At 38.3% G+C, this 12978-nt stretch overlaps 1 protein-coding gene across 1 annotated transcript in view; it reads right to left on the bottom strand.

Annotated features, from left to right (window-relative positions):
• Positions 1 to 12978, bottom strand: part of LOC128534119 (NACHT, LRR and PYD domains-containing protein 12-like) — a 483267-nt gene that overhangs the window by 127007 nt on the left and 343282 nt on the right. Inside the window, exon 14 of the mRNA XM_053508420.1 lies at positions 8429 to 8605. Coding sequence (XP_053364395.1) covers positions 8429 to 8605 — 177 coding nt within the window. The remainder of the gene's footprint in view (positions 1 to 8428; positions 8606 to 12978) is intronic.

Genomic DNA, 12978 nt, shown 5'->3' with positions numbered 1-12978 from the left:
CTTACTGAGGAGCAGGTCATGTGACTCTCAGAGAGATGATCTTACCTCAGTGTCTCCAGTTTACAGTGAGGATTCTCCAGTACAGCACAGAGACGCTTCACTCCTGAGTCTCCTAATATTTTATTAGACAGATCCAGTTCTCTCAGGTGTGAGGGGTTTGATCTCAGAGCTGAAGTCAGAGCAGCACAGCCTTCATCTGAGACACCACACTTATACAACCTGTAGAGAGACACAATGACACACTCTTCATCACCAGATTTCAATCTATTGTAGATTACAGAACACATGTTTTCATCTTTTTGTTGCTCTGGAGCAACATCTGTCCATTAACATAACAGTCTATAACGTTAAATGTCCTGAATAAAATTAAAACTTATTAGTGAATTGGTTAAAATGCAAGTTTCAAAAATATAGACATCACTTGAGACAATAAAGACATAAATGAGTGTGTGGATGATATTCTTATTTTACTACGTATTTGACTGGTTGTAACAGGAGGACTCCCATGCTAAACATTAACATTCGTGTCCAGTAGGGGGAGGTATTGCATTGTTCTGCTGTGTGGCTGGTATTGACTTGGCCTAGCTGATGTTCCTACGTGTTGTTGGAGTGTTTTACAAACCAGAAATCTAAAGTAACAAAACTGAAAATGTAATATTTTAGGCAGTTTGTGTACATCTAGAGGAATGTAGTGTTTGTCAGAGTATTTGTCAGAATTTAATGAACACTGTAAGGTTTTCTGATATTGTGTGAGCTTTCCCGTGCCTTATAAGGTAATACTTCCTAAAGCCTATGGCCAGATGAATGTACATCCAAATTGCTGGAACTCTTTTGTCTAACCAGAAAACGCTAACGTGCTTCCTGTTGTCTGTCTGTTTCTGGGTCTCCATATAACTTATATATTAATGACTTTTGTTCTTTTGAAGTCAAAAAATTGAGCTGACGAGTGAGTCTCCACTCCTTCGTCTATCTATCGTGGACAGTATATCGGATGCTAAGGCAGCTCCTTTAGCTGCTTTGCTTGGAGTTTTAACACTGGGCTTATTATTTGACTGCGTTATTGTTATGGCACTCAGTTACTCGTTATCTTAACTACGAAGCCTGAAATCACACCCTTGCCTCGACGCATCTACATACAGGCTCTGCAAGGAACTTGGGATTACTAGACGGCCGCGCTACGTTCATCGCTCCGGTCGCCACTACCTCTCATCGCGCTGTGTGACATCCTCGTCTATTCCTTCTATTTGGTCTAACCGTTCGGATATACGTTATTCTAGGCTGCCGGCCAACCACCGTGGTATCAATCGTACTGCCTTAATTACTGCATCTCCGTCTCCATCTGCTCTACAGACACGCAATGATTGTGCGCTTCGTCCTGCATTAGCGCTGTTCAACTGTCGTTCACTTACTAACAAGGCTTCTGTGCTCTCCGCGCTGTTAACTGATAAAGACCTGGATTTCTCGCTGCTTACTGAAACTTGGCAAATACCAAATGCCTATTTCCACCTAAATCTTCTCACACCCTCTGGATACAGTTACCTAACCAAACCCCGTCTTACATCGAGGGGCGGCGGTCTGGCTGCCGTCTATCGTACTAACATTCCTGTTAAAACTTTGACTTTCATGCAACTTCAACCTTTGAATACCTGGTTCTCAAAATCTCTGGTACATTTCCTATGATTGCAATTCTCTTGTATCGTCCACCCAAATCAATGTCAAATTTTTTCACTGAACTTCATGAACTTTTAACCCTTACTTGTGCAATGTCTTCTTCTATAATCTTACTTGGTGATTTCAACATACATGTTAACAAAGATTGACTCCCGTTAAAACTCATGTCAGTTTTTGAATGTTTTAATCTCGTACAGCACATTAATTTTCCTACACATCTAAAAGGTCACACACTGGATTTAAAGGTCCTACACATCCCATTTTTCATTAAATGTTAATATGATCTTTAGGGTCCTAATGAAAAGTTTGTATTATACGTTAATTAAAACTAATTAAAAATGCAACCTGTTTCAGTACATGCTAATTTTAGATGCTCATGACCTCTGCTGAGCCTGCCCCCCCAGTTCTGTGGTGCGTGTCTTCACAACACACGTGGGGTATAGCAAAGGAAGTGTAGTCCAGTGCGGGCAATGCTTGAATATAGAGCCTGAGCCTGTTTTCTTCAGTTGTTTTTCATTTGATTTAAGTACGGAACCTACGCGGAAGTTTGTAATATTGCCTGACAACGCAGAAATTAAAAGAATGGACATGCATCGACTCAATTTGTCTTTCTCATCACTGCATGGGCATGAATTAACGGGCTGTTACGCTGCCGCGAGCAACAACAACATAAAGCGGAGAAGCTTACCGAGAGAGATACGGACGCGATGTGTTTACTGATCTGTTTACATGACTTCTTAATCTTCGACAGACATCGTTATAAACCATCTAACGTAACAAAGGTAAGCATAATATAGTTTTCCGACTACCCACACAGTTTGCAACTAGACAATCACCATAATGCATTGTTTATTATAAACGGGCGATTAGGGATTATATAGAGACGGATGTACACAGAGAAGAAGCCATAACCATTTTCTATGAGAGTATAAGTTAACTTACACTCCGCATTCATCGTGATTATTAGAAAAGGCGATCTGCAAAGATTCATAGTAAAAGGAATTACACCCACCGAGCCTGGTGAAGATGAAGCAGGAACACGAAGCGTTAGTACAGATCCATTTTTAGGAGCAGCTTCCTAGTAAAACCTGCTTTATATTGACCCGCGTTTATAAAGCAGTCTGGTGAAAAATGATTATCGCAAACATAAACGCATTTAGGTAAATCGGCGGGGACGTTAGCTTCAAAAACTAAATTCAGCCACTGCGTCCTCAGTGGCTCAGATACCTAACCCTAGGTAGGTACCCTAGGTCACCAACCCTAGGTAGTGAATCTGGCCGACAGCTTCTTCCTAAAACAATGGCCGACAGCTTCTTCTCACTTGGGGCGGGTCTTTGCTAAAACACCAGTGTCAATCAACTAGTGTAGGAGCGGCCTCTTGTGGTGTGGCGTCACATCGACAGGCATTAGCGATTGGCCAGGCATTTCAGAAGGGCATGTTATTGTAATAAATGAAAAGAAAACCACTGGGCGGCTCTTTATCATCATAGAGTGGTTGTGTACGCACTCTCCTAACACACAGTTCAGTCCAAACAGCTTAAAAAAGTGCATGTAGGCCTGTATGACCCCTTTAATTTGTACAACTGATTTACATATTCTTTCTGTATATGGATCTCAGATTAGACTTTCTGATCACTTTCTCATTGAACTCAGTTGTGAAATGCCTCTCCCCTGCCTCAGGGTAAAATCAACCATTACTTTTCGTAAAATTACTTCTGTTGATCATTCACTGTTTACTGATTCTGTACAGACACATCTTTCAGATATTACTGAACACAGCTCTGCTCTTGATATTCTTGCCAAATATAATAACGCTTTTTCTACCGCCCTTAATATTCACGCCCCACTCAAATGCAGAATCGTACCTTCTACACATACATTACCCTGGTTTACCCCCTCACTTCGCAAAATTGAAAACCATTGGTTGTCTCCTGGAACGCCTTTATAGGAAAACTGGCTTGACCGTGCATCTTATTGCATACAAGGATCATACTCAGCTATATAAATTGGCTTTAAATAACGCACGCTCCAGCTATTATTCTACTCTGATCACAAATGCATCTTCCCGTCCTAAAACACTGTTTTCTATAGTTAAACTCACTAGCCCTCCTGTCCCTGTTATGACCAACTCTGTAGATGTCTGTGAGTCATTCTTACATTACTTCCAAAATAAAATAATTTATATACATTCTCTCTTTTCAACAGTATACTCCCCTATCCACTCAAATGACTTCCCTACAGACTGGTATTTTTACTGATTTTGATCCTCCAACCCCTGCTTTTATTTCTGAGGTACTCAGTAAAGTTAATCCCTCTTTCTGTCATCTCGATCCTGCCCCTACGTCCCTGCTTAAATACTCTGCACCTGTTATTTCACGGCCTATTTCACTTCTCATTTCTAAAATCTTGAACACTGGTGTTGTTCCTCTTAAATTAAAGACTGCAGCTGTCACACCAGTCTTAAAAAAAACCTGGCCTTGACCCGGATGATATAGCCAACTACCGACCAATTTCAAATCTTCCGCTACTTTCAAAAATACTTGAAAAAGTTGTTGCTGTTCAACTACAGTCCTATTTGTCATCTCATAATCTGTATGAATGTTTCCAATCCGGTTTTTGCCCTCACCACAGTACAGAGACAGCGCTTCTTAAGGTTGTCAATGACCTTCTTATGGCCTCTGATGCTGGCTCTGTTAGCATTTTGAGTCTGTTAGATCTTTCTTCTGCATTTGATACTATCTCTCACAGTATTCTCATTTCACGACTCTCTGCTCTTGGTATTTCTGGAACTGCCTTATCCTGGTTCATTTTTTATCTGTCTGACCGTCAACACTATATTACTATCCGCCAGTCTAAATTCTCTAAAGCTCCTGTTTCTCATGGTGTTCCGCAGGGTTCTGTTCTTGGCCCACTACTGTTTATCATCTTCATGCTTCCTCTAGGTAAAATTATCCGCCGTCATGGTTTCAATTTCCACTGTTATGCAGACGACACTCAACTCTATATCAGTTTTTGACACTACCATCCCTTTCCCACTAACTCTGTTTCTGCTTGTGTTGATGACATAAATGCTTGGATGACCAGTAACCTTCTCAAGCTCAATACTGATAAAACAGATTTTTTTACTTGTTGGTTCACCTAAAAACATTGTTTCTCTTTGTACTGATACTGTTAACATTTCCGGGACCTTGGTTAGACCTTCCACCACCGTTAAAAATCTGGGTATAATTTTTGACTCCCATCTTACCTTTCTATCTCACATTTCTTCACTTACTAAATTTGCCTTCTATCACCTCCGTAATATAGCTCGTCTACGGCCCTTCTTAGACATCAAGGATGCTGAGACACTGGCTCACGCTTTCATTACTTCTTGACTTGACTACTGTTATTCTCTTTTTTATGGTCTACCAAATACAACATTAAATAAGCTCCAATACATTCAGAACTCTGCTGCTAGGTTCCTCACTTACTCAAAGAAATCCTCACACATCACTCCTATCCTACACAAACTTCATTGGCTACCTGTTCGCTCCCACATTCAATACAAGATTCTCCTTATCACCTTCAAAGCACTCCATGGTCTTGCCCGCCCCCCCCCCCCTTGAGAAAGCCAACTTACTGATATCCGACTTAAACTTATTATTAAGTTGGCTTGAGAAAGCCAACTTACTGATATCCGACTTAAACTTATTATTATTCTGAGACTAAAATTTTCAAACGCATCTCCTCCTAGAGCTTTAAGTCCACTAGCTCCAAACTCGGCCCAGACCTTCAGACTGATCTCACGGGGTGTGCTATATCTTTTCTAACTGATCGGACTTACTAATTGCCCCACAGGGGCAATTAACCACCCCAAAAATCCCATTGACTTAACATTGAGAGAATTTTGACGGTTTGTTGTGCAGAGAGGGAATTTTGTAGAAACGTTAAATTAACCCTATTTGAAGATGTTTGCAGCCTTTGTCAAAAGATACCATGCACAAGGGTATAAGTTTTACCCCCGGGGCAAGAGAGGTCCCCAATTTGCCCTATTGACATATAATAGGGATTTTGGCGATGAACTAGTCCCGCACCATTTATCGTAGACCCATGAGTGAGGTGTCAAAGCGTGCAGAATATTCGGGAATAATTTTCTATGACTTTACTAAGGGGTGGGCACTTTACCCTGCGGGGGCAATTAACCGTCCCATTGACTTATAATGGGGATTTTAGCGAATTATAACTGGTCCTGCACCGTTCATCGTAAACCAACAAATGAGGTGTCAAACCGTGCGCCTTATTCGGGAATGGGGTGCTGTGACCTTTCTAAGGGGTGGGTGATCAATTGCCCTCGCAGGGGGCAATTAACCCCCCACAGACTTAACATTGAGACTAACTTTGCCCGAGTGCCATGAGTGAGGTGTCAAACCGTGCGCCTTTTTCGGGAATGGTGTGCTATGACTTTTGGTAGGGATCCGTCGCACGGTTTTCCCGATATTCCCAAATAACCACCCTATTTTCCCCTATTCATTTCAATGGGAAATGGCCCGAAAAAGGGTGAAAACACGGGTCACTTTGAAAGTTTACCGTTCGGCCATAATTTGTCGTAGAAACATCATTCAAAGTTTAAACGGGTCACAAGACTTTGGACTTTTACGGATTGGGTCCATGTTTTGATAACTTTCACGGTTGCTTCACGAAAGCAGCTTAAGTTTGATAACAAATTTTGATTTTCCACCATGCGTGCCACTGTCAACTGCCATATTCACAGAGTGAATCGGAGGGTGTCTTTACACTGTCACCACGTCAATATAATACACTCTACGGGCATGAGGATTCAATATGTCGTAGTCAGGAAGTTCCTGCCACTCACGGTGAAAGATTTTTTGCGATCGGACCTACGGTTCTCGGTTGGGAAGCGTTTGTTTGAGAGCTTAATTATTACAGTTTGCAGATCTCTGTGTCTGTCACAGAAGAGTGTGCGTGCGCATGCACGACCCATCCCCCACACCACCGACTTGCTAATGCCAATTAGACTCAATCAAACTTCTCTTCTATGTACTATTTCTAACCCATTCAAACTCATTCAAACTTATCTATCTATCTATCTATCTATCTGTAATCTGATTATTTCTATCTATAGACTTCCCTTCTATGTACTATTTCTAACACATTTTAACTCATTCAAACTTATCTAACTTTTCTAATCTATCTATCATCTGCCTATTTTAACTAATCTATCTATCTATCTATCTATCTATCTATCTATGTATCTATCTATCATCTGACTATTTCTAACTAATCTATCTATCTATCTATCTATCATCTGACTATTTCTAACTAATCTATCTATCTATCAATCTATCTATCTATCTATCTATCTATCTATCTATCTGTAATCTGACTATTTCTATCTATATACAGTATATATCTGTAACTGTCTATCTGTCTGACACTATCTATCTATCTGTCTTTTAAACCTTTTAAACTTAAACTGTTTTAACTTTTTTAACTTCTTAAACTATTTTAAACTTTTCACACTTTTAAACTTCCATCTCCAGCTTTCTCAAGCCAACTTAAAGTTTGTCTAAACAAACTTTTATATCTAGTTTAATACTTACTCCCCTGTTCGCACACTCCGATCTGCAGATGATGGTCTACTGTTAATTTCTCGCCATAGACTACCACCATTTGGAGGGCGGGCATTTAGTATTTCTGCCCCTACACTCTGGAATTCTATTCCCAAACACATCCGTGATTTTCCTTCACTACAGGATTTCAAAACCCACCTTAAAACATATCTTTTCTCTTCCTCTTTTACCAATCTTTGAATATGTGTTTAGATCAATTCTACTGGTTGTCATGTTTCTGTATTTTGTTTTGTTGTCTTTCAGATGTCTCTTTCTATGTGTAAACATTTTTGTTATTGTAAAGCGGCCTTGAGTCTCCTAAAAGGCGCTATATAAAATAAACATTCTCCTTCTTCTTCTTCTTCTTATTATTATTATTATCATTATAAATGTTTATTTAAGGACATACATACCTTATTGTGTGATAAATAAAGTGTTACCACCAGTCTTTACCTTCTGGTTATTCTAGCAAAATATGAGGAATTGGTAAATAAATCCAGGCTTTCTAACTGTGATCTCCTCTCATACACACACCTATTGATCCTGTTCTCAACTTCAGCTCTGTGTTACTGTATGAGTGTATTTGAATCAGTGAGTTTATTTATAGATATTCTTTATTTATGCCAGAATGTGAAATAATACAAGACTATTTAAGAGCTCGGTAAAAGAACTATTAATAAAGACTCCATGTTTTAATACTGCTTCTATGATACAGATCTGGCAACCCTGTTTATAGCAGCTAGATGGAGACGAATGTTTACTGACAAAATAAACATTATTTCAGCTTTAAGACCAATAAAATGTTTCTCATTTGCATTTCCCTGCTGCTTTTAAACCCTACAGCTCACACACAGTGCATTTAGTTTGTGTCCCAGGTGCAGTTTGTGTGATTAGTTACAGTGTTTTAGTAAATTTCACAGTCATTTCAGACACACTGCAGTCACATCAAGTCATGTTTGCATTCAGCTTCTCACATACGTACATCTGACCCAAAGACTCTGTGACAAATCATAAGTGTGCAGTGAAAAGAAACAATCTTCCTCCTCAGGACATTGATGATCAACCTAAAACTTCTGCTTCAGTCTCACTATTAGAGAATGTGTCTTACTGAGGAGCAGGTCATGTGACTCTCAGAGAGATGATCTTACCTCAGTGTCTCCAGTTTACAGTGAGGATTCTCCAGTACAGCACAGAGACACTTCACTCCTGAGTTTCCTACATAATAATTATCAGTCAGATCCAGTTCTCTCAGGTGTGAGGGGTTTGATCTCAGAGCTGAAGTCAGAGCAGCACAGCCTTTATCTGAGACACCACAACCATGCAACCTGTAGAGAGACACAATGACACACTCTTCATCACCAGATTTCAATCTTCATTTAAGACTTAGTTTAAAGCTAATTTGTTTGTAAAATGTCATGATTTTTGTTAGGTAGTTTGAAATTAAATACATAGTTTAAACTATAGAATGTATTGTCTAATGTGTTAGTGCTAAATCTTATGTACTTCACTTCTAGTATAATGCTCTGTAGCTCTCGGCCTGTTTTCAGAGTCTCTGTGTAACAATGCTTCAGTCTCACAATGCTTTGTTCAGACAAGTTTATCATTTAAAAAAATAAATAAATATTAAATTATAAAACATATTAAATATAATTCATTACAGATATACTTTAATTTCCTTAATTACTGTGTCAGGTACAGTATGTACGTTACACAGCCATATACTTTAAAGAGTGATTCTGACTATATAAGCACACAATAAATAAGAAAAATATTCATAAATATAATGAGTGATACCATTATTGTATTGGCCTTGCGCATCTATCTATAATTATTATTTCTTTGTGCAGCCTGAACTATTAGTATGCTAATTAGGCCCAACCTCCATTTCATGTCACCTGAACTATCATTATAATTTTCTTCAAAACAACCATCATGGTGGACACAGAGGCAACTCGCAACAAAGACGTAAGCGTTTTACAGAATCTGACAAGAAAAACATCTCGTTTGTTGACACCTTGTCACATTTGCATGCTCATTAATATTCATTAGTGCCTGCCAAAGATGGGCGTGTACACCGGACCAGCCTTGTCATGTTCAATTATTTCAATGTTTATACAACACATTGTATTTGCTATAGTGACTATTTTCTTCTCTTTATTTTAACATACAATCCAACACATTATTGTGAGAACTATGTATGGTCTGTGTCTTTAGCATGTAAAATTACACGTGAATTGGGTTTTTGTATAATTTAATTACATCATACAGTAAATACACTCAGTACAAAATTAGCCTCCCAAACAGCTTTAAGTATAAACATATACAGTATATTATAGCAATATAACTTCACGTATACTAGTCATTAGTCCATCCTAGTCTTTGGCATGCTAGGATTTAATATACGTAGCATTGTTTCTTATTACTTGCACAGCCAAACAAGATTTGTTCATGTCTTAGAATTAATTCATTTTGTTAAATAAAAAAAGAAAAAAACTCCACTGTGGTTTAAATAACTTTGTTCCTGTCTCATTTCATATTTTAAATTTTAAATTAAAATTGATATCTTAAAATAAAACGGCTTTGGTGAGTGTGAGTTATTGTGGAAAATTGGGTTTAATTTTATAACTGTAACCAAATGGTAGCTTTTTTCTCAACACAAAATGAAAACATAGAACGTTGAAGGGAGCTTCACCCGAACCTTCAGGGGTAGAGCTGAGGGAATTTGGAAAGATTAAGTGCACTGTAAAAATTATTATAGAAAATGGAGAAAAAGAACAAAGATGAAAGTATTTGATGGGTTTATTAAGGGCGATGGGACTAGAAAAGAGGATTTAAAATGAAAGGAAGTTGAGGGAGATCAAGACCAAAAGGTGGCAGTAATGCAGCATAGTGGATGCCAACCGCCAGTAAACACTAGTGATGGCAAGTTCGAATCATTTAGTGACTCGGTTCTTTGAATCTCGTTCATCAAAATGTCATTTCATTCATTTCGTTCTTTTGATCAGAAATAAATTAAAATGTGGCGTTTTCAATAAAAATACCCCAATACGTCTACATACACAAATTTTGGCTATAGTTCCAGTTATGGAAATATTACAATGTAACTAAGGACATATTATAATAAAGAGCAGCTCACCTCGTATACCTTCCAATCTGAGTCGTTCGTTCTTTTGAATCTATTGCACCGCATAACGCCAATGGGAGTCACGTGTCAAAAGAACGAACGACTCGAGACTTGAAGACTTATTGCTGAGAATTGTTCAATACTGTTTCCTGTATATAACGTACGGAGGTTTTGCAATGCTTTCCAATAGAAAATAAACAAATCACTCTCCGAGACGACTCGTTCATCTGAGTCACGTTAAAGATTCGTTCAAAAAGAACGAATCGTTCATGAACGACCCATCACTAGTAAACACCAAGAAGAAAAAGGACTAACTACGTCATCAACCTGAGTCCACTGTTGCCACTAGACACAGGCATGTTAAGTACTTTGGAATGTTTATTTTGAACTCATAAGAGCATCATTAGATTATCGCAGCATAGCGTATACTGTATGTCTGCAGCAGACATCACACATCACAGGAATAATAATCCAAAACCATGTAAACACAAAAGGAAATAAGAAACCAATACTATATATACAGAGGGCTCAAAACATCCGGGTACAGCATGAACAGGGACAGTATTCTACATTCCACATCATAAGATATCAGCTAAGGAAACTCACAGGTATACAAATATCACTTGAATAGGAGGAGAAGAATTATCACGGAGAGGTGATAACTGTATCAGATAGCATGTCAGCCATCACTAGTCTGGAAACAGGAAATCCATGCAGACAAAACCATCTAGATAACATCTTACAAATAGTGTCAGAATTATACCAGAAGGGTGTAAGTAGCTCTTTCCTATGGGTACCAGCACATGTAGGAGTAAAAGGAAATGAAGAAGCAGATAAAGTAGAAAATATACTAGGGAAAAATTATCAGGAAAATATATAATAAACAAATAAAACTGGTTTAGCAAATAAAATCCTAATAGTTTAAAAAAATCTTCTTCTTTTTTTGCTGGTGCCGTTATATATAATATCTGCCGTTCCACACTCCAGTACAGCAGGAGGTAATGCACCAAAATCCACCAAAAAAAACTCAAAGAAGATGAAGCTGTCTGCAGATGGGTCAGAGAGCTGAAGCACTAACTGGTGGTTAATTATTACTGCATATTATCTTTGTGTATATTCTGATAACGCACTGTGTGTGTGTGTGTTTGTGTGTGTGTGTGTGTTATTTGAGTGAACAGATTATATTATACATTTTTAAGCTGCTCTTTCATGACCAGTGGTTATAATTGTTTTGCCTTCTGTGTGAGACAAATTACTGCTTTCTAAAAAATACAGAAAAAAGAAAAAAACACAACATGTTGAAGTCCATGAAATAAATATATGATTCTTTACCTTTAAGGCCTATTTGTTGTTGTATGGTGTATAGTGATATGACCCAGAACCCAAAATACTTTTCACTCATTGAAAGGTAAACATCCACGATTAAATAAGTCCCTACTTCAAAGATCTAAAAGAGACGGTGGCATGGCTTTGCCTAATTTTCGCTTTTACTACTGGGCAGCAAACATTCGATCTGTCATCTTTTGGGCATATTTTCATAACCAACCTAATCGGCCTGCCTGGGTGGAAATGGAGATAAAGTCTGTCAAAAATCTCTCTGTCTCTGCACTTCTTGGATCTGCACTCCCCATCCCCTCAATAAATTTAATCAATAACTCAGTTGTTAGGCATACCTTGAGAGTATGGGCTCAGTTCAGAAAGCACTGCGGTCTTCTGGGCTTTTCTCTTTCCAGTCCTATCGTCTCTAACTATCTCTTCCAACCTTCTTTACATGATTTAGTGTTTCAGGAATGGTACAATAAGGGTATCAAGCTTTGCAAAGATCTGTTTGTTGACCATAAGTTTGTATCGTTTGAGCAGCTTTCTGAAAGGTTTAACCTACCCAATTCAAACTTTTTCAGATATCTGCAAGTAAGACACTTCATTCGCTCTTTAATACCGAATTTCCCTGAAGCTCCTGCTGCAAATATTATAGATAATCTCCTATGTTTGTCCCCGCTGCGTAAAGGCCTAATATCCACTATTTATGGTGGATTGATGGGTTTGAGTCACACCCCTTTAAGTAAAATTAAAACTGCTTGGGAGAAAGATTTAAATTTGTCACTATCAGATGATACTTGGAATTTAATTCTTAAACTTGTCAATTCAACTTCCTTATGTGCTCGCCACTCTTTATTACAGTTTAAGGTTGTAGACAGGGCTCATTTCTCCAAACTTAAACTTTCCCGTTTTTACCCAGACATTGATACTTTTGGAGTAATATCTTTAGCTGTGGATTAAAGCATGAAGATTTTTTATATTCATTATTTTAATCATATCTGTACAGAGCTTGTGGAGTTAATGTCACTCTGGATGTCATTTATTGCACCATTGTGGGTGGATGAGGTGTTCTTTGTGTGGCTCATCCACCATGGAAGCTGTTGAATAGCTTGATTTTGGTAAATAACTAGGCTATGACTCTAAAAAAAAGTCTGATGAGGGTGTTGATGTGAGCCCTATGATTTGCTTCTCAGGCAGGCGACACAACAAGGTATTTAAAAATATCAGGGTGTGTGAGAAGGGGTCGTGTGTCTG

This window comes from Clarias gariepinus, chromosome 12 (assembly GCF_024256425.1).
Source record: "Clarias gariepinus isolate MV-2021 ecotype Netherlands chromosome 12, CGAR_prim_01v2, whole genome shotgun sequence".
Classification (NCBI taxonomy): domain Eukaryota; kingdom Metazoa; phylum Chordata; class Actinopteri; order Siluriformes; family Clariidae; genus Clarias; species Clarias gariepinus.
This window is presented reverse-complemented; position numbering and strand designations above follow the sequence as displayed.